The following is a 23,430-nucleotide window of genomic DNA, read 5'->3' as shown; positions in this document are numbered from 1 at the left end:
TTCAGCTCTGCATATGCTCTTCGCGACAGTGCCCGTGTCCCCTGAGCGTTCGGTGCCAAAAGCGCTCTAAAGAGGAGCCACGTATCCAGCGCTTCACACATTCAAAAGCAGAACGCGACTGGCACGCGCTACAGACTCACACTTCTATACCAGCACCCGCTGCGAATCTCCACAGCTGCAGGAATTTTAAGCTGTGAGATTGGAGGCCCAGGCTCTATTTAAGGAACGAAAAATATCTCGTGGTCTAGTTCTTTCTTACTTCACTTCCCTACTTGTGTAGGAAAGTGCGTTTGCTAATCTTCTCCTTTGACATCGCCAAAGAGCAGTCACCACTGTGTTTGTCTTACTGATAGGAATGCTGATTTTAAAAGTTTTTATTAGCTGGGCATGGTGGCGCACACCTTTTAATCTCGGCACTCTGGAAGGCAGAGGCAGGCAGATCACTGAGTTCGAGGCCAGCCTATTCTACAAAGTGAGTCCAGGACAGCCAAGGCTACACAGAGAAACCCTATCTCGAAAAAGAGAAAAGAAAGAAAAAGAAGAGGTGTTTACTAGGATGAAGCTCATGCAAATTAGAACCATATCTAGAATTCCCCCAGTGAGGGGCTGGGGGCGTGGCTCAGTGGTAGAGCCTCTGCCTAGAATCCCCCAGTGAGGGGCTGAGGGCGTGGCTCAGTGGTAGAGCCCCTGCCTAGAATCCCCCAGTGAGGGGCTGGGGGCGTGGCTCAGTGGTAGAGCTCCTGCCTAGAATCCCCCAGTGTGGGGCTGGGGTGTGGCTCAGTGGTAGAGCCCCTGCCTAGAATCCCCCAGTGAGGGGCTGGGGGCGTGGCTCAGTGGTAAAGCCCCTGCCTAGAATCCCCCAGTGAGGGGCTGGGGGCATGGCTCAGTGGTAGAGCCCCTGCCTAGAATCCCCCAGTGAGGGGCTGGGGGTGGTACAGAGAGACAGAGACAGACTTAGAAAAACCCTGGGCAGTTAGAAAGTGAATCAACCAACGCAACTGTAGATAGTATAGACATGAGAAAGGTATTTTCCCCGGTAGAACAATGTTCTCTCCACTCAGAGATGCAGAAGATGTCTTCTTAGACACTGCTCAGCAAGGAACATTCTGAGAGGCAGATGCTCCACAATGCTAAATCTGCAGCGCCTGAGCATTCTCACCTTCAGGTCCCAAAATTCCCAGCTGTCAACAGCTTTTACCTTCAAAACTAAGCAGCAGATTAAATTAATTATCACAATGAAGAAAAAAAGAGGCAGATGTGGGAGCTTGAAATTTACAGCAGGGTAGGAAAAGGACAAGAGGAGATTACTAGGAGGAAAACTAGGAATGTGGAATTTTTACATACATTGTCCCTATGGATTTGGACATGAGGTATTCATATGTACACATGTCCATTCCTAGATCCATTCTCAAAGGGCTGAGGGTGTAGGTCAGCAATAGAAGGCCTGCCTAGAATCCCCCAGTGAGGGGCTGGGGATGTGGCTCAGTGGTAGAGCCCCTGTCTAGAAAAATTAATGAGCATGCAGAAGCGCAAAGACTACACTGGCCTCTGAAAGGAATCGTTGAGAACCCGGAACACTTGCAGCTGCTCATCAGTTCAGCCAAGCACCCCACATCTTGGTGCAGACACAGCCACACCCAGCGAGAGAACACACACAGAGAGGCAGCGACCAGCTGTCAGCGCGTGTGTCTAAATCTATCTGTTCAGACAAGTGGATACCTAATCACGTGGGGCCCAGGGGAAGTGCGGAGCCCTCGCCCTCCCACAGACGGTTCTAAATAACTGTGTGGATGTGTGTGGGGGATGGGCTGAGGAGAAACAGCCCTGCGAATTCTCCCTTGTGAACATCAGCGCTGCAGAAAAGCACACACAAAAGGACTTTTGTAGGGGGTCTGGGAAGATGTCTCAGTCAGTTAAGACCTCTTGCTGCTATGGCAGAGGACCTGAGTTCAGTTCCCAGCATCCACATTGGTCAGCTCGTAACCACCTGTAACTGTAGCGCCTGGGAATCTGGCGCCCTCTTCTGGCCTGTCTGGGTACTGCACCTATGTGCATGTACACATAAATAAAAATAAAACGTGTCAACTGGGCGTGGTGGCGCACGCCTTTAATCCCAGCACTCGGGAGGCAGAGGCAGGCAGAGTCTTACCTATCTTGAGGGCCATCCAGGGCTCTGCAATGCGTCAGTGGCTTTGTGGGGAGACTCTGTGTCTGCCTGGATCTGGTCTTGGAATGGAGCAATGTGTGCACATGTGTGTGTGTATAAGTAACCTTGAACACGCTACTTAGGGACAAAGACATACCTCAGTTTTGATTCTATTTGTGGGGCCCATGGGATCTGATGATGTGGTACTTTGAATAAAATTGGCTCCCATAGGCTCCTATGTTTGAATGCTTGGTCCCCAGTCAGTGGCAGTGTTTGGGAAGGATTAGTGGGTGTGGCTTTCTCGGAGGAGGTGGGCATTGAGGTTTCAAAAGCCGATGCCAGGCGCAGTGTCTCTGCCCACATCTTGCCAATCAGCTGTGAAATTTTAGCTACAGTTTCAACACTATGTCTGCCAAGATGCACCACAACAATGAAGGTTATGGACTAACCCTCTGAAACTGTAAGTCCCTAATTAAATGCTTTCTTTAAGTTGCCTTGGCCATGGTGTCTTTTCACAGCAATAGAAAATCAACTTAGACAGTCGCCCTCTTCTGGTCATCATGAGTACTGCAAACAACTGGTACATTGACAAACACTTAGGCAAAGGACTTTAATCCCAGCACTTGGTAGTCAGAGGTAGGCTGGATCGCTGTGAGTTCGAGGCTGCCCTGGTCTACAAAGTGAGTCCAGGACATCCAGGACTACACAGAGAACCCCTGTTTTGAGTAAACAAATAAAGAAGAGAGGCAGGCGGATCGCTATGAGTTCGAGGTCAGCCTGGTCTACAAAGCGAGTCCAGGACAGCCAAGGCTACACAGAGAGACCCTGTCTCAAAAAACCAAAAAAACCAAAAAACAAAAAACAAAAAAAAAACAAAAGGAAAGAAAGTATAAACTGCATTCAATTTTTCTCAGAAGTTTGTTGTTTTTCTTTACACAATACATGTTGATGCAGACTAACTAGCAAATTCTTCAGTGCTCAGGAGAGCACCTGCGGCTCGCCGTGCACACATTGAGTAGTGTCATTCAGGAGCTTAGCAGGTGCCATGGATGAAACTGCAGGGACTCTAAGCTGATATCGACGGGAAAATAGGAAGGTGGTCCTGTGCAGAAGTGTGCAGATGTACTTGGTGCGTGTCCCAGGCATGGTGCTGCACATCTAAATTGTAGCATTGAGAGGCGGAGGCAGGAGGATTGTAGGTTTGAAGCTAGCCCAAGCTCATACACACACACACACACACACACACACACACACACACATGCTTGTGTGTTTGCATGAATGTATACACACATATATGATAAGGACTTACATGATCTATGATTATGTGAGATTCCTTATTTTTCATTTTCTGGGGTTAGAACCAAGGGCTCTTTGAATGCTAGGGAAACACTCTGCCATGGAGCCACGCCCCCAGCCCCTCACTAGGGGATTCTAGGCAAGGGCTCTACCACTGAGCCACGCCCCCAGCCCCTCACTAGGGGATTCTAGGCAGGGGTTCTACCACTGAGCCACAATCCCAGCCCCTCCCTGGGGGATTCTAGGCAGGGGCTCCACCACTGAGCCACGCCCCCAGCCCCTCACTGGGGGATTCTAGGCAGGGGCTCTACCACTGGACCACGCCCCCAGCCCCTCACTGGGGGATTCTAGGCAGGGGCTCTACCACTGAGCCACACCCCCAGCCCCTCACTGGGGCATTCTAGGCAGGGGCTCTACCTCTTGATTACAACCTGACCCCTTCTGAGGTCCTTTTAGATTGTGTTTTCAGGCAGAGTCTCACTGTGCAGACCAGGCTGGCCTCAAACTCAGAGGTCCACCTGCATCTGCCTCCTGAGTGCTGGGGTTAAAGGCGCACACGGCCATGTTTGGCCTCAGGAGTTTTCCATTAGAAAAATAAAAGCATATTGCTTGCGAGTTGTCCAGCAAATCCTCTACAAGCTATTCACCTTTGTGTTTGTTTTGAGACTACAGACGGGCTGTCACACCATGAGCTCGTCCACTGCTTTGAGGAAGCATAGGATGTAGTTGTGTAAGGGAGGCAGGTGTGTGTGAAACAGCCGCCTGGGGGGGGGGGCGTGTCACAGATGTTGTCAGTATTGCTCTAAGGGAAAGCACACATCTAAGTGAGAAAAAGAACACTGAAGGGCATAGTTGATACTAGCCCGTAGAAGCCGGGCAGTGGTGGCCCACGCCTTTAATCCCAGTACTCGGGAGGCAGAGGCAGGCGGGTCAATGTGAGTTCGAGGCCAGCCTGGCCTACAAAGTGAGTCCAGGACAGCCAAGGCTACACAGAGAGACCCTGTCTCGAAAAACCAAAAAATAAAAAAAAATTAAAAAAGAATATTGTTCATGTGCAGAGTGTACACATGTGGAAACTGAGTCTGTGAGGTATGTGTGTGTGTAAGATATTTCCGTGTGCTGGTGTGAACTTATGCCTGGGTGTCACCCCTAAATCTCTCCCTTACCATCTCTTCACACTAGCAGAACACCTCTCTACATGATAAGTGGCTTTTGCAACCTGTGCCGGGACTTGGGGGTGACCGTGAGGCACCAGTGCTCCCAGGCTACCTGCTGGAGACACTGCAGAGGCAATTTACCGCCCAGGCTTAGCCACAGAGCCACTCGAGTGTAGCACTCTTGCACTGCCTGAAGAGCCTTGCTGGACCTTCCTCTGGGCCACCGTGAGACCTGGTAGCCTCTGGGGACAGTGGGGACACCAAGCTGGACTTCCTCTCTGCGACTAATTTCTTATTTTTTAAAGATTTATTTATTTACTATTGTGTATACAGTGCTCTCTCTGCATGTACACCTGCAGGCCAGAAGAGGGCGCCAGATCTCATTACAGATGGTTGTGAGCCACCATGTGGATGCTGGGAATCGAACTCAGGACCTCTGGAAGAGCAGTCAGTACGCTTAACCTCTGAGCCATCTCTCCAGCCCTAAGCTCTCTTTCTTGACCTCCTGACACCCCTGTAGCTGACAGGGTGCCACACAGAGGAGCTGTGTGAAGACTGTGCCCCTCCCCCATTCAGGATGTGTTTTCCCACTTCAGCTAATTTAACAAAGCAAACTCCTCACAGGTTCCCCTGTGGCTTTGACCCTTATTACTATTATTTTTTTCCCCCAAGATAGGGTCTCTCTGTGTAACCTTGTCTGCCCTGGACTCGCTTCGTAGACCAGGCTGGCCTCGAACTCACAGCGATCCGCCTGCCTCTGCCTCCCGCGTGCTGGGATTAAAGGCGTGTGTGCCACCACTGCCCGGCTTCGGCCTTGATTCTTAGCTGGTCTCAGAAGCAGCCAAGGTGACAAGCGCGTGGAGACTGCGAGGTAGTGCCGGAGACAGAGGAGAAAGCAAAGCATGCACGTCAGGAGGAAGTGTGTGCTCTGGAGAAACAGTGCAGCAAAGAGGAACAGAACTGTTGCCCAAGACGTGGAGGTTTATAGGGTTTGGGGTTTTGTTTGTTTCCTTGAGGCAAAGGTCTCACTCTGTAACCCTGGCTGGCCTTGAACTCACGGAGATTCGCCTGCCTCTGCCTCCCTCACCCCCTAGAGTGCTGGGATTAAAGACAGGAGGAGCCAGCATGCCCAGCTCAGGGTGCGGCGTTCTAAGGCAGAGGCAACTGTGCACGCAAAGGCCCTGAGGTGGGTCAGGCAGGACAGCTAATATTACTTAACAAGAGACCACAGATGAGCTGTGCCAGCTGAGTTGGAAGGAGTCACGGGAAATCCGAGGGACCACTGTCCTCCACACACAGACACCCTGTCTCGAAAAGCCAAACATAAAAATAAATAAATAAATAAATAAATAAGCGGCTAGTAGCTCATTAAAAAAAAAAAGTTTCTGTTCCTTAAATCTGATGTAAACTGAAGAAATGTGGCCCCATTCACATGATGTTTATTCTTCCTATTTCTTGGTATTTCTAACAGTCTCTGACAGCTGTTAATCTCCTCACCCCGACCCCCTCTAGACAAGGTCTCTCTGTGTAGCCCTGGCTGTCCTAGAACTCACTCTGTAGACCAGAGCGATCACCTGCCTCCGCCTCCCACGTGGCTGGAATTAAAGGCTTGCGCCACCACCGCTCTGACTCGGCTGTTAATCTCTTACCACTTTCCCGTGAAAGAGACCGTAAAAGCCAGGAGGGGCTGCTCTTCACAATCCCAACTCAGGGTCGGTCAGACAGCCGGCTGGCTAGTCCCAGGCGCACCTTAAAATAAAACTTGCTTTACTTGGATAATTGTGGAGCTGGTCTTTCTCTTCTTGGTTTTCAGGCTTAAAGATAGATAGATAGATAGATAGATAGATAGATAGATAGATAGATAGATAGATAGATAGGTAGATACTTTAAAAGGAAAGGTTCGGGCTGGAGAGATGGCTCAGTGGTTAAGAGCACTGCCTAAGCTCTTCCAAAGGTCCTGAGTTCAATTCCCAGCCACCACATGGTGGCTCACAACCATATACAATGAGATCTGGTGCCCTCTTCTGGTGTACAGGTGTACATGCAGGCAGAACGCTGTATACATAATAAATAAATAAACCTTTAAAAAAAAAAAAGGAAAGGTTCTTTCTCTAGTCTTTGGGAATGTCCGCACTTGCCTGTTAGCAGAAGTTTCTCTTAGAATGGGATGGTATGAGGGGGGAAGGGCGGATAGATCACCAGGAACCGATTCAAAACCACAGGCTTCTCCAGTGCTGAGGAAAAAAAATGTACGCCATGCGGACTGGCTCCACCTTCGCTTCACTCGTGTTTTTTTTGGGTTTTTTTTGTTTTGTTTTTTTTAACCATCTGATGGGGATTCCCAAGTCATCAGCTCCCTCCCGGCCCTCGGCTGTGTGGCATGGGCCTCACGACAACAGGTAGACGTACTGGTGTCCACGCAGTCACCCCCTTGGTCTGCCGTCCTTTGCCGGGCATTTTTTCACGCAATTCCCCTTTATCTTCCTCCCTCGAGGAGAGGCTCAGCATTAAAACATCCTGATGACGGAACGCCGACTGATGTCTCTTCCGTTTTCGCGGGTCACAAATAATTTCCAGTAAATCTTTAAAAGCTTGGATGACATAACCCACCCGTGCGTTGAAAGAAAGAAAGAATTTCAGCTGGCTGTGATGGAGCATGCCTGGGAGGTGGGAGCAAGAGGATCAGGAGAGAAAAAAAGGAAAAGGAAAGGAAAAAAAAAAAAAAAGACAGCAAGAAAAGAGAGAAGAGCCGCGCTGTGGTGGCGCATGTCTTTAATCCCAGCACTTGGGAGGCAGAGGCAGGTGGATCACTGTGAGTTCGAGGCCAGCCTGGTCTACAAAGCAAAGCAAGTCTAGGACAGCCAAGGCTACACAGAGAGACCATGTCTCGAAAAAACCAACAAAGCAAAACAAAACAAAAGAAGAAAAAGAGGAAGAAAGGGAGAAGGAGGGACGCAGGGAGGATGAGGAAGCCCTAAAGTGTAAAATAGAGGTCTGGAGCGATGGCCCAGTGGTTAAGGATGCTTGGGGCTCTCAACACCTAGCTCCCTGCAGCCACACACTGTGGACAGGGCGCCCTCTTTTGGCCTCCCCCGGCATTGCACACTGACTGCATTCAGCTGGTGCCCCCTAGTGGCTGGGGCATGCTAGTTCACCTTGGCTCATCTGGCAGCTGACGTCCCTATGCCAGGAAGGTAGGCGACCTCTTCCCCAACAGGTCAGGGTGCCCCCAAAAGAGAATATGGAGCCAGTACCCTCTCACCGTCCCAGAACCTTACCAGTGACTGCAAGTCCCAAGGATAGCTCAGAATTCAAGAGAATTCCTTGTCTCCTGGGAAGCATGGGGTCCTCCCCCCCACAGGGAGGGAGGGAACCCCGCGTGTGGCAGGCACCGTGAGGCTTCCCACCCGCATGGCCTCCTCCCTGATTTCCTTTTCATCTCTCTTCTCATTTCTACTTGGCCTCGTCTGAATTATTTTTATTACCTATAGCGTTCAAAAAACATAAATTCCACACACACACACACACAAACAAACAAACCAAAAAAAAAAAAAAAACAAGGGAGGGACAGCCTGGGCTACATAGTGCGTTTCAGGACTGGGATAGCCTGAGACGTAGAGTCTTATCCGCTATGCTATCCCTGCCTAGAGCCGGACCGGTGCCTGTAAGGCAGCCAGTGCTTGAATGAATGATTGAAACCCTGGAGGCTGATTTCATTCTGTCTCTGTCTCTTTCTGTCCCTATCTCTGTCTCTGTCTGTCTGTCTGTCCTTCTCTTACACACACACACACACACACACACACACACACACACACACACACACACACCCCTGTAATTCCAGCACCCAGAAAGTGCCAGCAGGAGGATCAGAGTTCAAGGTCACCTTCAGCTACAGGACTCAAGGTCAGCTTGGACTACCTCGATTTTTGTCAAAAAGGAAAGAGAGAGAAAGAAAGAGGAGAGGCCGGGCAGTGGTGGCGCACGCCTTTAATCCCAGCACTCGGGAGGCAGAGGCAGGTGGATCGCTGTGAGTTCGAGGCCAGCCTGGTCTACAAAGTGAGTCCAGGACAGCCAAGGCTACACAGAGAAACCCTGTCTCGAAAAACCAAAAAATAAAATAAAATAAAACAAGAGAGAGACAGAGACAGAGACAGAGGGGAGAGAGCTCCAAACAAATAAAATAATAAAAAAAGAGGTGATCTGTACAGTGAACACCCAGGAAGGGCACAGCCTGGCAGGGTTGGGTTGCTGGGAATGGAGAGACGGTGAAACACACCTGACAGACAAGCTTAAGGAATTGCTTTAGGGCTGTTGTTGCTGTTACCTGCTTTTGTTTTCTTTTACTTTGTGTGTGTGTGTGTGTGTGTGTGTGTGTGTGTGTGTGTGTGTGTATGTGTAGGTCAAAAGACAACTTCTGTCCAGTGTTGGTTTTCCCCTAGGGATCCAATTCAGGCCCTCACGTTAGCTTGGCAGGTGCCTTTATTTACTGAGCTATCTCACCCTCCCACTGTTTGTTCGGTTTTGAGACAGGGTCTCTCTGTGTAGCCCTGGCTGTCCTGGACTCGCATTGTAGACCAGGCTGGCCTCAAACTCACAGCGACCCGCCTGCCTCTGCCTCCCGAGTGCTGGGATGAAAGGCGTGCGCCACCACCGCCCGGCCAGATGATATGTGTATGTATGTATATATATATATATATATATATATATATATATTTTTTTTTTTAAAACAGGGTCTGTGTAGCTCAGGCTGACCCTGGATTCTCAATTCCCTTCTCTGCGGCACGACCCTCCCGCACCGCTCTCTATTTTTATGAGTATACAATTGACGGGTGATAAGGATCTGTGTTTCCCAAATAAGCTCCCCAGAGCTCTCTCAGAATAAACATTTTAAGTGATAAGGAAATGTCACGTTGTGGTTTTATTGGCAGCCTCATTTTTTTTTTATTTTTCTCTTCCTTTGTTAGTGGGATCAAAAAAGATGTGTCCAACAACCACAGGCATCTTGGGTTATTCAGAAGGAAGGGAGGGGTAAACGTGACAAGCTCATCTGTCATCTCCTGGACTCCACACCTCCTCCTCGGCCTCCTTTGACCTCTGCCTCCAGCTCCTCTGCTTCCTCCCCACCCTTTCCCTCCCCTCTCCCTTCCTTTGCTCTCTCTCTGGCGCTGAAAATGAAACCCAACCGCTCCTGCATGTTAAGCATGCACATAATGCTAAATTCTTTTTTTTTTTTTAATTAAATTAATCCAGCATGGTGGCGCCTGATCCCAGCACTTGGGAGGCAGAGGCAGGTGGATCGCTGTGAGTTCGAGGCCAGCCTGGTCTACAAAGCAAGTCCAGGACAGCCAAGGCTACACAGAGAAACCCTGTCTCGAAAACAACAAAAACAAAATTAAATTAAATAGAAATAGTTTCATTGTGGGCAAGAGTCCTTGCTAAGCAAGCATGGGGAGCTAAATTCAAGTCTCAACGTCCATGTCAAGGCTGTGCGTGGCCACCTGGGCTTGCCAGGTAGGCTAGAGGGACTGGCCAGTGAGCCCGGAGGATGCTCCTGCTTCCATCTCCCAAGCGCTTAGATGGCAGGTGTGAGCATCAGGCTGATCTTGTTTGCTTGTTTCTTCTTCTTCTTCTTCTTCTTCTTCTTCTTCTTCTTCTTCTTCTTCTTCTTCTTCTTCTTCTTCTTCTTCCCTTTCTTCTTCTTCTTCCTTCTTCTTCTTCTTCTTCTTCAGGCTGATCTTGTTTGCCTGTTTCTTCTTCTTCTTCCCTTTCTTCTTCTTCTTCCTTCTTCTTCTTCTTCTTCTTCTTCTTCTTCTTCTTCTTCTTCTTCTTCTCCTTTCTTCTTCTTCTTCCTTCTTCTTCTTCTTCTTCTTCTTCAGGCTGATCTTGTTTGCCTGTTTCTTCTTCTTCTTCTTCCCTTTCTTCTTCTTCTTCCTTCTTCTTCTTCTTCTTCTTCTTCTTCTTCTTCTTCTTCTTCATGCATTTTTATTGTGCGTGTGAATGCCTGTGTGTGTGTTGCCTTGTGGTGCCCATACGAAAGTCAGAGGACAGGCTGTGGGCGTCAGTTTTCTCCATCCACCATGTGGGTCTTAGGATCAAAATTGAGTTACCAGCCTTGTCAGCAAGCTCCTTTATCTACTAAGCTACGCCCCTCACCCAGCCCACACACAGAGGTTTCTCTGTGTAGCCTTGGCTGTCCTGGACCCACTTTGTAGACCAGGCTGGCCTCGAACTGACAGAGATCCCCCTGCCTCTGCCTCCTGAGTCCTGGGATGAAAGGCGTGCACCACCACCGCCTGGCTATTATTTTGTGTGTATGGATGTTTTGTCTGCATGTATGTATTTGCTCTCTGTGTGTACATGGTGTTCATGAAGGTCCAAAGAGGGTGTGAGATTCCCTGGAGCCGGAGAGACAGATCTCGACGAGCCGCCACGTGTGCTGGGAATCGAACCTGAGTCTTCCGCAAGAGCGGCGGGTGCTCTTAACCTTGGCACCACCTCCCCCGGGCACATGGCTTGTGTCTGCGGATCTGTTGGATGGTGCTATGTTCACTGGACTTGTAGAGCCTCCCCCTTTTCCCTCCTGGGCCGTGCGAGCGCGCGTCTGCGAGTCTGGAGAAGAAGTCGTGGGGGGGGGACATGCCACCCCAGTCTGCTCAGGGCCGGGGAACCTCCGAGACTGCCCGTTTGCCATGGAGCTCGCAGCTGCTGTCAGAAGCTTGGAAATGCTGGACACGGTGGACAGCAGCCATTTCTGCCCTAAGTCCAGACAATCTATTCCTTTTGTGGCCTCTTTCCTCAGGGCTGGAGGTTCCTCTGATGGCTGGGGACAGGGGTGGGGGTGAGGGTGGGGGGCAACCCTTCTGCTAAGGTTGAAGTTGGGCATTACCAGGAAGTCTCTCGCTTTTCTCTGGCTGATCTGGGGAGCTGGAATCTCCACACCCTCTCCCTGAGGAACCTCATGTCGCATGTCTTTAGGGAAATTACTGCTCCAGCCAACTCCCTTTCTCTCAGTAGAACCTGTTCAGCAAGCACCTGGGATTCTTTCTTTCTTTATTATTATGTATACAGTGCTCTGCCTGCATGTACTCCTGCAAGCCAGAAGAGGGCGCCCTATCCCATTACAGATGGTTGTGAGCCACCATGTGGTTGCTGGAAATTGAACTCAGGACCTTTGGAAGAGCAGGCGGCGTTCTTAACTACTGAGCCATCTCTCCAGCCCCCTTTCTTTTTCTTTCTTTCTTTTTTTTAGGTTTATTTATTTCAGATTACATTATAGATGGTTGTAGCCGGGCGTGGTGGTGCACGCCTTTAATCCCAGCACTCGGGAGGCAGAGGCAGGCTGATCGCTGTGAGTTCGAGGCCAGCCTGGTCTACAAAGTGAGTCCAGGACAGCCAAGGCTACACAGAGAAACCCTGTCTCAAAAAAAAAACAACAAAAACATTATAGATGGTTGTGAGCCACCATGTGGTTGCCGGGAATTGAACTCAGGACCTCTGGAAGAGCAGTCAGTGCTCTTAACCGCTGAGCCGTCTCTCCAGCCTCAGTTTCTTAGCTCTTCAGCCAATAACATTTACCCACATTGCCCCAAAGTCTTACATATTCCCCTCAACCCTGGGATAAAGTTGACCTGCCTCCCGGAAGCTGATTCCAGAAGGTCATGTCCATCAAGTTCACGGCTCTCCCTCCAAGTCCCTGCCACACCTCCGCTACCTCTACTCCCTTTGTCTTCGGGGACCTATGGCCTTGATCCCACGATAGGGGGTGCAGTGGAGTGGGGAACCAGGGAGAGGCCACAAATGGCCAGAATGAGCCTTGGAGTTTTAGAAGCCTGAAGTTCATCATAGAAAACACATGTGACAGGCGGTGGTGGCGCACGCCTTTAATCCCAGCACTCGGGAGGCAGAGGCAGGCGGATCGCTGTGAGTTCGAGGCCAGCCTGGTCTACAAAGTGAGTCCAGGACAGCCAAGGCTACACAGAGAGGCCTCGTCTTGAAAAACAGAACAAAACAAAACAACAACAACAAAAGTGGGGGGAGGGGGGCTGGAGAGATGGCTCAGTGGTTAAGAGCACTGTCTGCTCCTCCAGAGGTCCTGAGTTCAATTCCTAGCAACCACAGAGTGGCTCACAACCATCTACGATGAGCTCTGGTGCCCTCTTCTGGCCTGTGGTGTATGTGCAGGCAGAGCACTGTATACATAATAAATGAATAATGAATATATAATATATGCCGGGCGTGGTGGCACACGCCTTTAATCCCAGCACTTGGGAGGCAGAGGCAGGCGCACATGTGCCTGTGCATGTTTTAAGGCAAGGTCTCCGGTAACTCAGTTTGGCCTCCAACTCCCTATGTAGGGGAGGCTGTCCTTGAACTTGGGATCTACCGCCCAAGCGCTAGGATCACAGTTGTAAGCCTCCATGGCCGGATGGCAAGCTCTTCCCTCCCGTTGCCCATATCCTCCTGTCCCGGTCAGTGCTAGCCAAGCTAACATTCGCCCTCATGCCCCAGAGCACTTGTGACACCTTAGATGAGTGGACATGAAGGAAAAGCTGGCAAGATCCCTGGGCTCTAGCGTAGAGTGGTGAGCAAGGCCAGACCCTTAGATGTTCAAGTTATTAATTTAGGATTTTGTTCTGGGGATGATGGGGCCCACAGAGAGTTTCTCTTTATTCATGTAGGGCGTTTTGTTTTGTTTTGATTAGGGTTTATGAAACCCAGGCTGGCCTCAAAACTTGCTATGTTAGGCAAGGGTGACCTTGACCTCTGACCCTTCCGCCTCTAACTACTGAGTGCGGGGCTCACTGGCTGTGTGCCACCAGGCTGGCGTGCTAGACAATCCTCCATCCACGAGCTACATCCTCGTGCCACAGGGGCCTTTGAACAAGTCTATTAGAAAAAGATCTTTCTGCCGGGCGGTGGTGGCGCACGCCTTTAATCCCAGCACTCGGGAGGCAGAGGCAGGCGGATCAATGTGAGTTCAAGGTCAGCCTGGTCTACAAAGCGAGTCCAGGGCAGCGAAGGCTACACAGAGAAACCCTGTCACAAAGAAAAAAAAAATCCTTCTGAGGGCCCATACTGGTTCTGTGCACATCTGGGGTCTGGAGTCTCTGCTCCCTGGGGCCCTGGCCCTCTGATGTCATCGGCTCATTATTGCATGGCACCCAGCTGACCAATGGGCTGAGGCTCACTGTTATAATGGGTCCTAGCAACGGCTTGTGATCTTGGGCTAACCGGGGAGGAGACCCCACCAGCGGGGATAGTGTGAGGGGAAAGGGAGAGCCTGCAGGGCAGGTGAGTCCCTGAGGGGCCAGGCTCTCCAGCTGGGCCCTGCTGGTCAGTGCACAGAGACCCAGGCTTCCAAAAGCTGACCCCGCCACCACCACTGACTGTTCTGCCTCTGCCTCTAGCTGCTGGGGCCTGTCCCAGGTCACACCTGAGGTAGGTTAGGGAAGGAGCCTGGGAAGGGATGCCTGAGGACCAGAGGTGAGGAGGGCCACCCAGGAGGAGGAGGAGGAAGAAGAGGAGGAGAAGGGGAACCCTGGCGAGCTGAGGAGAAGGGGGACATGTCTGTGAGTGGGGGGAGACAGCCCCCTTGTGTTATCTGAGCCTAGGTTCCTCTCCCTGCCAGATGAAGTGGGTGCTGACTTCAAGGCTGTTCTCTATAAGCAAGGGATTTCATTGATTATTTATTTGGAGGATTTGAGGGGGTTTTTTTTTGGGGTGGGGGGAGGTGTCAGGGAGGAAGGGGTTGCTTTTTTGTTTGAGATAGGAGCTCACTTAGGAAGTAGCCCAGGCTGGCCTGGAACTCACGGTGATTTCCCTGACTCGGCTTCCTAAGGGCTAAGGATTACAGGTATGTGCCACCACATCTGGGTGGGTGACTATATTTTCGAGGTGGTGGTGGTGGTGGTGGGGGGCACATGGTGCGTGGATAAGGAGAGGGAGAGCTGGAACTCAGGGTGACAGTGAAGGGATTGAGGGGGCACCATCAGGAGCACTGAGGAGCAGGAGACGAGGGAGGGAGAGAGAGAGAGAGAGCGAGCGAGAGAGACAGAGAGAGACAGAGACAGACAGAGGGTCCAGCAAAGCCAGTCTTGGGCAGGCTGAATTAAGAATGTCTTCACTGTTGGCTGGGTGGGTGGGGGCAACATGGCAACACAGGTAGGCCTAAGATGGGCCCAAGAGGCCTTGGAGGATGCCTCAGAGGAGGCACTCAGGCCTCAACAGGAGAGAAGCCTAACCAGGCACGGAGTCACTCTTGAAATCTCAGTACTTGGGAGGCTGAGGTGAAAGAGCTGCTGGGAGTTAGAGGCCAGCCTGGGCTACACAGCCAGACTCTGTCGTAAGAAAACCATAGACCACAGATACTAAGCACAACACTGGATGTTACAACACCAGCTGTCTGCGGCATTGTTTTTACTAATATCGTAGCCCGTTGGAGATATTCTGCCGTGAGGACAGGCGCAGCCACATCTCACAGATAAGGGGGAAACGAGGCAGTGCTGGCTCAGTATGTGGGAGAGGTGACCCTGTTACCTCACACTGGCTCCCAGGCAACCACAGCAGTTGAAAAGCACATTGACTCTCTGAGTTTGGCCTGAGCTCACAGGCCAGGCCCTGCCCAGCCAGGACGGGAGGCCCGGCTACAGTAGGGCTGGACGGCTCTGGTTCAAATATTTGGAAGAAAGAGCTTGGTGGCTCTTGGTTGTATTGCCAGCACTCAGGACAACTATGATTCCAGGCTAGCCTGGGCTACACAGTATAGCCTAGGCTACACAGTGAGACCCAGGTTTGGGTCTTGCTTAGCAGAGCATCCAGCCTCACCGTGGGCACGGGGTACACATCCCTCACAAAGCTGTTCCCTCCCTAGGCTACAGACACCCCTACAGTTTTGAGACAGGGTTGCGTGTAGCCCAGGCTAGCCTTGAACTTTCCCAATCAAGCGAGTCCCCCTACCTCCAGTTCCCGAGCGCTAGGAATACAGGTGTGAGTCACCACACCAGCCGCCTTGCTGCTGTTTTTAGAGCCAGAGTCTCAACTATGAAGCTCTGGCTACCTCAAAACTCACTGTGTAGTCCAGGCTGGCCTCGAACTCACATAAATCTGCCTCAGCCTTCCAATATTGGGACTAAAAGGGTGTGTCACCCAGGCATTGTTCTGAGATAAGAGTCTCACTGTCCTAGAACTCATGGTGATGATCCTCCTGCCTCAAGCTCCCAGGTGCTGGATTAGAGGTAAAAACCAGGGTACCCGGATCCTTGGAGAGAGAGAGAGAGAGAGAGAGAGAGAGAGAGAGAGAGAGAGAGAGAGAGAGAGAGAGAGAGAGAGAGCACGAGCGAGCGAGCGCTGGTGGCGGTGTAGAGAGTCTTTTCAAACCTCTTCCACATCTGTCCAAGGGCATGATGTACGGCCGTCTCCCTCCTCCCCTGTAGACACCGAGGAGTCCCGGCATCCTGTCACTGACTCCCCCATCTTTCTGCCCAACTCTGAACCATGGCAACTGCCAAGTTGCCCGCGGTGCCTGAGGAGGAAACCACCATCCTCATGACCAAGGAAGAGCTGGAGGCCTTGCGCTCGGCCTTCGAGTCTGGCGACATCCCTCAGGCCGCCTCACGCCTCCGGGAGCTGCTGGCTAACTCGGAGAGCACCCGGCTGGAGGTGGGCGTCACGGGCGAGTCGGGAGCCGGCAAGTCGTCCCTCATCAATGCTCTGCGTGGCCTCGGGGCCGAGGATCCTGGTGCAGCTCTCACCGGCGTCGTGGAGACCACCATGCAGCCTTCGCCTTACCCTCACCCACAGTTTCCCGACGTGACCCTGTGGGACCTGCCGGGGGCCGGTTCTCCAGGCTGCTCAGCAGACAAATACCTGAAGCAGGTGGATTTCGGACGCTATGACTTCTTCCTGCTCGTCTCCCCACGCCGCTGCGGGGCCGTGGAGAGCCGCCTGGCCGCGGAGATCCTGCGCCAGGGGAAGAAGTTCTACTTCGTGCGCACCAAGGTGGATGAAGATCTGGCGGCCACCCGCAGCCAGCGGCCCTCGGGCTTTAGCGAGGCCGCCATCCTCCAGGAGATCCGCGATCACTGCGCGGAGCGGCTGCGGGCGGCCGGCGTGAATGATCCACGCATCTTCCTGGTGTCCAACCTGTCGCCGGCCCGCTATGACTTCCCGTTACTCGTGTCCACCTGGGAGCACGACCTGCCCGCCCACCGTCGCCATGCCGGCCTGCTGTCCCTGCCTGACATCTCGCTGGAGGCCCTGCAGAAGAAGAAGGACATGCTACAAGAGCAAGTACTGAAGACGGCCTTGGTGTCCGGGGTCATCCAGGCCCTGCCCGTGCCGGGACTGGCAGCCGCCTACGACGACGCCCTGCTCATCCGCTCTCTGCGCGGCTACCATCGCAGCTTCGGCTTAGACGACGACTCGCTGGCCAAGCTGGCTGAGCAAGTGGGCAAGCAGGCAGGGGACCTGCGCTCCGTCATCCGCTCCCCTCTGGCCAACGAGGTCTCACCGGAGACTGTCCTGCGACTCTACTCTCAGTCTTCGGACGGAGCCATGCGGGTGGCCCGTGCCTTCGAGAGGGGCATCCCTGTGTTCGGCACTCTGGTGGCCGGGGGCATCAGCTTCGGCACGGTCTACACCATGCTCCAGGGCTGTCTGAATGAGATGGCTGAGGATGCCCAACGCGTCCGCATCAAAGCCCTGGAGGAAGACGAACCCCAGGCTGAATTGGCCTTGGAGGCGGCTGGTGACCCTGGAGTGGAAAAGCGGGCCTCCGGGGAGGGAAGCTGCGAGGAAGCCCCGCTGTCCACCCGCAGGAAGCTCGGCCTCCTCCTCAAGTACATTCTTGACAGCTGGAAGAGGCGTGACTTGTCAGAAGACAAATGAAAGCGCACGCCCCGCCCCCCTCCCCGCCCCCGCCCCGCCTCCATCTCACCCACGAGCCCTTAAACAAAACCAACACCAAGCAAACAAGGCTACTGTGATCAAACCGGCGACAGTTGCAGTTGTTGGGCAGGGGCTGGGGCTGGGTGGCAAGAGTCTTGCAGGGTGGAATTCGAGGGTGTGACACTGGGTCTAGGGGGCAAATACTGAACGTGACACTCCCCCCCCCCCCAAGAAAGGGAGGCTGAGGGATGGAGGGGGGTGCCCAAGGCTCCTCAGCGGGGTTCTCTTCCTGATGCCCAGGCCAAGATGGGAACAGTCAATTGCCTGGGAGGCTGTGTGTGTGTGTGTGTGTGTGTGTGTGTGAGAGAGAGAGAGAGAGAGAGAGAGAGAGAGAGAGAGAGAGAGAGAGAGAGAGAGAGAGAGAGAGAGAGAGAGAGGGGGGAGGGAGGGAGGGAGGGAGGGAGGGAGAGAGAGAGAGAGAGAGAGAGAGAGAGAGAGAGAGAGAGAGAGAGAGAGGGAGAGGTGTGGACCTTTCTGAGGTAGCCTATATTATAATAATTTGGTGTTGAGCATGGAAGTGGGGCCCTGCCCTAAGCATTCTCTACCCCTGAGCTGCACCCCAACTCCGTGTACTGAACTTTCTTTACCCTTGTCCCACTCTGATGGACTCATACCCTAAAGGCTACTTCTGCAGAGATGGTTAACAGGCACCTGGGAGTGACAGGATGGCAGACAGGAGACATTTTGAGCCTTCCCTAATAGCAGGGGACAAAGGTGGGTGAGGAGGGAGGATGACAAAGCCTGGGGCTTCCTTCTGTGTGGGTTGTGGAAGACGACTGGCAGAATGGGGAGCCTCACAACGAGAAGAAGAGAGGCAGATGGATGCCCCTCAATAGCCCAGATTGAGCCTTTCAGTGGGAGGTTTTTTTTTCTCCACAGTGGATTAAATCTAGAGCTTCACACAGAGTAGAAAAGTGCTTTACCCACCGAGTCACACCCCAGCCCCTCACTGGGGGATTCTAGGCAGGGGCTCTGCCACTGAGCCACGCCCCCAGCCCCTCACTGGGGGATCCTAGGCAGGGGCTCTACCACAGCCACGCCCCAGCCCCTCACTGGGGGATCCTAGGCAGGGGCTCTACCACTGAGCCACGCCCCAGCCCCTCACTGGGGGATTCTAGGCAGGGGCTCTACCACTGAGCCACGCCCCAGCCCCTCACTGGGGGATTCTAGGCAGGGGCTCTACCACGGAGCCACGCCCCAGCCCCTCACTGGGGGATTCTAGGCAGGGGCTCTACCACGGAGCCACGCCCCCAGCCCCTCACTGGGGGATTCTAGGCAGGGGCTCTACCCACCGAGTCACACCCCAGCCCCTCACTGGGGGATTCTAGGCAGGGGCTCTACCCACCGAGTCACACCCCAGCCCCTCACTGGGGGATTCTAGGCAGGGGCTCTACCCACCGAGTCACACCCCAGCCCCTCACTGGGGGATTCTAGGCAGGGGCTCTACCACTGAGCCACGTCCCCAGCCCCTCACTAGGGGACTCTAGGCAGGGGCTCTACAGCTAATGTACCTCATCATCTAGAATCCTGTATGTCTCCATGATTTTGAGGTGGTGGATCTGCAGGAAATGCTTGAAGATTCAAGAGGATTCCTTTTGGCTCACAGTTTCAAAGGCTTCAGGTCAGGTTTGTTGGCGTCATAGCTACAGTCCCATGGTGAGACAGAACCTCTTGGCTCTAGGAGTACATGTCGAGTGAGCCTGCTTGCTCCATGGGACCCGGGAAGCAGACACACAGACTGGCACATACACACACACACACACACACACAGAGAGAGAGAGAGAGAGAGAGAGGGGGGCGGGGGAGGGAGAGAGAGAGAAGAATGGAAGGCCAGGAGTAAGATATGCCCTTCAGAGCCACACATTCCCGAGCTATGGTTCCCACCCCTAACCCTATGCACCGTATCACGAGTCCATCGATGAGGCAGTCCGCCGATGCCATCTTCAGGCCCTTCACGGCCCAACCACTTCTAGAAGTGTCACCATCGAGCCGAGGCCTCACATAGGCTACCTTGACATCGAACTGCATCTTGAAGCATCTTGAACTTGTGGTCCTCCTGCCTCCATCTCCATAGTGATGAGATTACAGGTGCGCACCATCACATCTGGTTTATTGGGGGGCGGGGCTTGCTTTATGCTAGGTGAGCATCCTACCCCAGCTCCCCACCTCTGAACACCGAGGACTGCAGCCTTTAACACAGAGGCCTTTTGGGTGGTGCTTAAGATCCGGACCACAGTAGGGTGGGTGAGTGTGGTCATGGGGATGGTGATGGGCCAAGGAGGGTGTCTGGTGTTCGGGGATGCATCCACCAACACTTGTCTATGGCATGTATGCCATAAGGGGTGTGGCTCAAGTGTGCCAGGGAGATTAGGCCCCCAGGCACTTTCTAGGGCCTTCCTCTGTGCTTGGGTCTTGGTGGTGGCTATTGTGGCGGTCCGCAAAAGTGATGTGGACATTGGCCTGCTCACGCCTGAACTCCCTATTAAGGAAAGGCCACCTGTGTTCAATCTACCAGAAAGCCAGGTGGGGTGGCACACACTTTTAACCCCAGTAATTGGGAGATGTGAGTATCTGTGTCCAAGGCCAGCCTGGTCTACAGAGTGAGTTCCAGGACAGCTAGGGCTACACAGAGAAACCCTGTCTCGAAAAAAAGAAGGCCAGGCGTGGTGGCACATATGTTTAATCCCAGCATTCAGGAGGCAGAGGCAGGCAGATCACTGTGAGTTTGAGGCCAGCCTGGTCTACAAAGTGAGTCCAGAACAGCCAAGGCTACACAGAGAAACCCTGTCTCAAAAATCAAAACAAAAAACAAAAAACAAAAAAAAAAAACAAAAAAAAAAAAAGGAAAAGAAAAAGAAAAAGAAAAGAAAAGAAAGAAAGAAAGACATACGTAAAAGAGTTTCTGGGAGGGAAATGCCTGACTCAGGCCTGGGGGCTGTAAGGAAGCTGACTTTTCAATTTGCAGCCCAGCGTGGCCAGCCTAGAACAGCCTGGAAATATCTAGAAGAAAGGCCTGCATTCCAGAGCTGCAGAGCCAACCCTGTGCTGTCCGGAACTTGGTAATGTGAGAGAAGCCCAGTTTGTGGTTCGCGGGAGGCAGAGAGGCTGGGCAGGTAGATGGACAGGATGGGCTCCTCTGGGAGACAGGCTCGCCTCGGAGCCTGAGCAGCCTCAGCAGCGGAGACAGCCTCCTTCTGGAGGGCAGCCTGGGGGTCTGGCTGGCTTGCAGAGGAAGCAGCAAACAGAGTCCTCCAGACTCTGCCTCCTGTCCCGTGAGGAGGAAGGCTGGGCTTGGATCTCGCTTGGCAGCTACATTATGGGAAATTTTCCAAGCGTCATGAAGCTCCCAAGAAGGTTCTGGAGACTGTACAAGGCAGGTGGCAGACAAGGATGTGGGACAAGGGAGCTGGGCTCACCCAAGTCAGTCCCATCTGCTTCTGGAGGATTCCAGAATTTGAGGATAGATCTAACCCGGAGTGACCTAGCAAACGGCCCCTGGGAGGCCGTCTCTCTGTCTCTCTCTCTCTCTCTTCTCTGCTCCCCTCTCTGGCCCCCTCTCTCACCGGTCCCCCTCCCTCTCCTCTCCTCGTGTGTGTGTGTGTGTGTGTGTGTGTGTGTGTGTGTGTGTGTGTGTGTGTAAGTATGCATGCCACTGAGCACACATGGTTAACTTTGTGAGTTCTCTCCTCCCATCTTTATGTCAATTCTGAGGGTGGGAGGGGGATTGAACTCAGGGCACCAGGCTTGTGTGCAAGTACCTTTACCCGGACCTCCCCCTTTTCCCAGGAGGCCTTTCTCTCCCTTGTTTTGTCTCTGCCAGAATTACTTAGGAGCACTCATGGCCCTGTCTGCAGGGGTAGGGAAAACAACAACAACAACAACCAAAAACCAAAACCAAAACAGACCTGGCCGGACACCGTGAGGCACGCCTGTAATTGCAGCAGAGGTGGAGGCAGGAGGACGGGAGTTCAAGGTTGCCCTCAGCGCCATTGAGAATTTAAGTTGGGGCTGTGCTCAGGGTTAGAAGCATCTGCCTTATAAAGAGTGGGGCTGGAGAGATGGCTCAGAGGTTAAGGGCAGTGTCTGCTCCTCCAGAGGTCCTCAGTTCGATTCCCAGCAACCACATGGTGGCTCACAACCATCTATAATGAGATCTGAAGTCCTCTTCTGGCCTCTGGGTGTACATGCAGGCAGAGCACTGTATACACAATAATAAATAAATAAATAAATAAATAAATCTTAAAAAAAAAACAAACCTTTGAGGTCATCCCAGATAGCTCAAAAACAAAAACAGTTTTAAAGACACAAGAAACAAAACCATCCCCTAAAATAAAAGCCCCAGCTCAGGACTGGAGAAATGGCTCAGAGGTTAAGAACATTGGCCTCTTCTGGCTTCTGCAGGCACCAGACATGCATGGGACACACAGATATAGAAGCAGGTGTTCACATGTATTAAAAAAAGAGCAGACCAGCCGGCTGGTGGTGGCGCACGCCTTTAATCCCAGTACTTGGGAGGCAGAGGCAGGTGGATCGCTGTGAGTTCGAGGCCAGCCTGGTCGTCTACAAAGTGAGTCTAGGACAGCCAAGGGTACACAGAGAAACCCTGTTTCGAAAAACCAAAATAAGTAAATAAATAAATAAAAATAAAAAAGCGCAGGCCTTCAGACGGTCCCTTTCAAATCAGCCCACAATGCAGTGCCCCATGGACTGCTGACATCCCACCCGCAGGGTGCGCTGGCTCTGTGTGGGGCTGAAGAGTTAGAACCAGGAACGGAATAGTCTCGCTCCAGGTCTTAAGGTGGCCAGGAGCACTGTGGGCTTGCCTGTACGAACTCAGTCTACTCCCTCAGCCAATGGGTCCCCACTTCCTGTCTCCTTCCTTCCCTGTGTCCCTCCTCCACCTCACCTTCCCAGTTTCTTCCTTCTTTCCTCCTCTTTCTTTCTTTTTTTTTTTTTTTTTTTGGAGATAGGGTTTCTCTGTGTAGCCTTGGCTGCCCTGGACTCGCTTTGTAGACCAGGCTGGCTTCGAACTCACGGAGATGCGCCTGCTGCCTCCCCAGTGCTGGGATAAAAGGCGTGCGCCACCACTGCGCGGCCTACCCCCCAGTTTCTTACGGTTCAGAGCTTATGGCAGGGGCTCTACCACTGAGCCACATCCCCAGTTAGCTCCACTTAACTGCTTTCTTGGTCATGCCCATGTCATATAGGACAACAGGAGAATTTGTGTGTGTGTGTGTGTGTGTGTGTGTGTGTGTGTGTGTGTGTGTGTGTGTGCGTGCCCCTGCTGCTCCGACTTTTCTGTGGCTTCCCAGCCCGCCATGCCAGGCCCTCCCTAAGATGGCCCCTGTGTAAATGTCTCCCCAGGGGGCTCCTGGGAACTCCCTCTCCTCAGAACAAGTAAGAAAACAGCCCCCCCACCCTCCCACCCAGCCCTCTGTGGAAAGGGGGAGTCAAGACTGCATGGCATCTGCTGTAGGATGCTTGCCTACTCATTGGTTCAGATTTGAACGCAAAAAAAAAAAAAAAAAAAAAAGAAAAGAAAAGAAAAAAGAAAAAAGAAAAAAAAGAAAATTGAGGATGAGGAAGAGCGTAGCAGTGGGTGTGGTGTTGGCATGTCAATGCGCCGAGTTCCGTCTGTCCCAACGCCACTTAACCTCTGAATGGTGTGGTGTCTATAACCCTGGCACTCAGCTGAGGCAGGAGGATCAGAAGATAAAGGCCCTCCACTCTGTCCTATTGGGACTCTAGATGAGAGAAGCATGGGAGAATGGCAAAGTAGAAGGATCCAGAGGGTCCTAGAAACCTACAAGTAGAACATTATGATAGGCAGATTTGGGCCCAGGGGTCCCGCTCAAACTAAGGCACCAGCCAAGGACTATAGAGGCC

At 52.5% G+C, this 23,430-nt stretch overlaps 1 protein-coding gene across 1 annotated transcript; it reads left to right on the top strand.

Moving 5' to 3' along the window:
• Positions 1-13,793: 13,793 nt before the first annotated feature.
• On the top strand, positions 13,794-17,559 carry IRGC (immunity related GTPase cinema). The gene is made up of 2 exons (XM_084770680.1): positions 13,794-14,037; positions 16,032-17,559. Exon 2 carries the CDS (start codon positions 16,093-16,095, stop codon positions 17,482-17,484), a length of 1,392 nt encoding a protein of 463 aa, XP_084626806.1. The 5' UTR covers positions 13,794-14,037; positions 16,032-16,092; the 3' UTR covers positions 17,485-17,559.
• The last annotated feature ends 5,871 nt before the right edge of the window (positions 17,560-23,430 follow it).

This window comes from Acomys minous (genome assembly GCF_964271855.1).
Source record: "Acomys minous genome assembly, chromosome: 20".
NCBI lineage: Eukaryota > Metazoa > Chordata > Mammalia > Rodentia > Muridae > Acomys > Acomys minous.
Note: the sequence above shows the minus strand (reverse complement) of the source record. Positions and strands in the feature narration are given on the sequence as shown.

What these genes read in the sequence shown, in the direction of transcription:
- IRGC (XM_084770680.1), top strand. Translation starts at nt 16,093, where the DNA reads ATGGCAACTGCCAAGTTGCCCGCGGTGCCTGAGGAGGAAACCACCATC.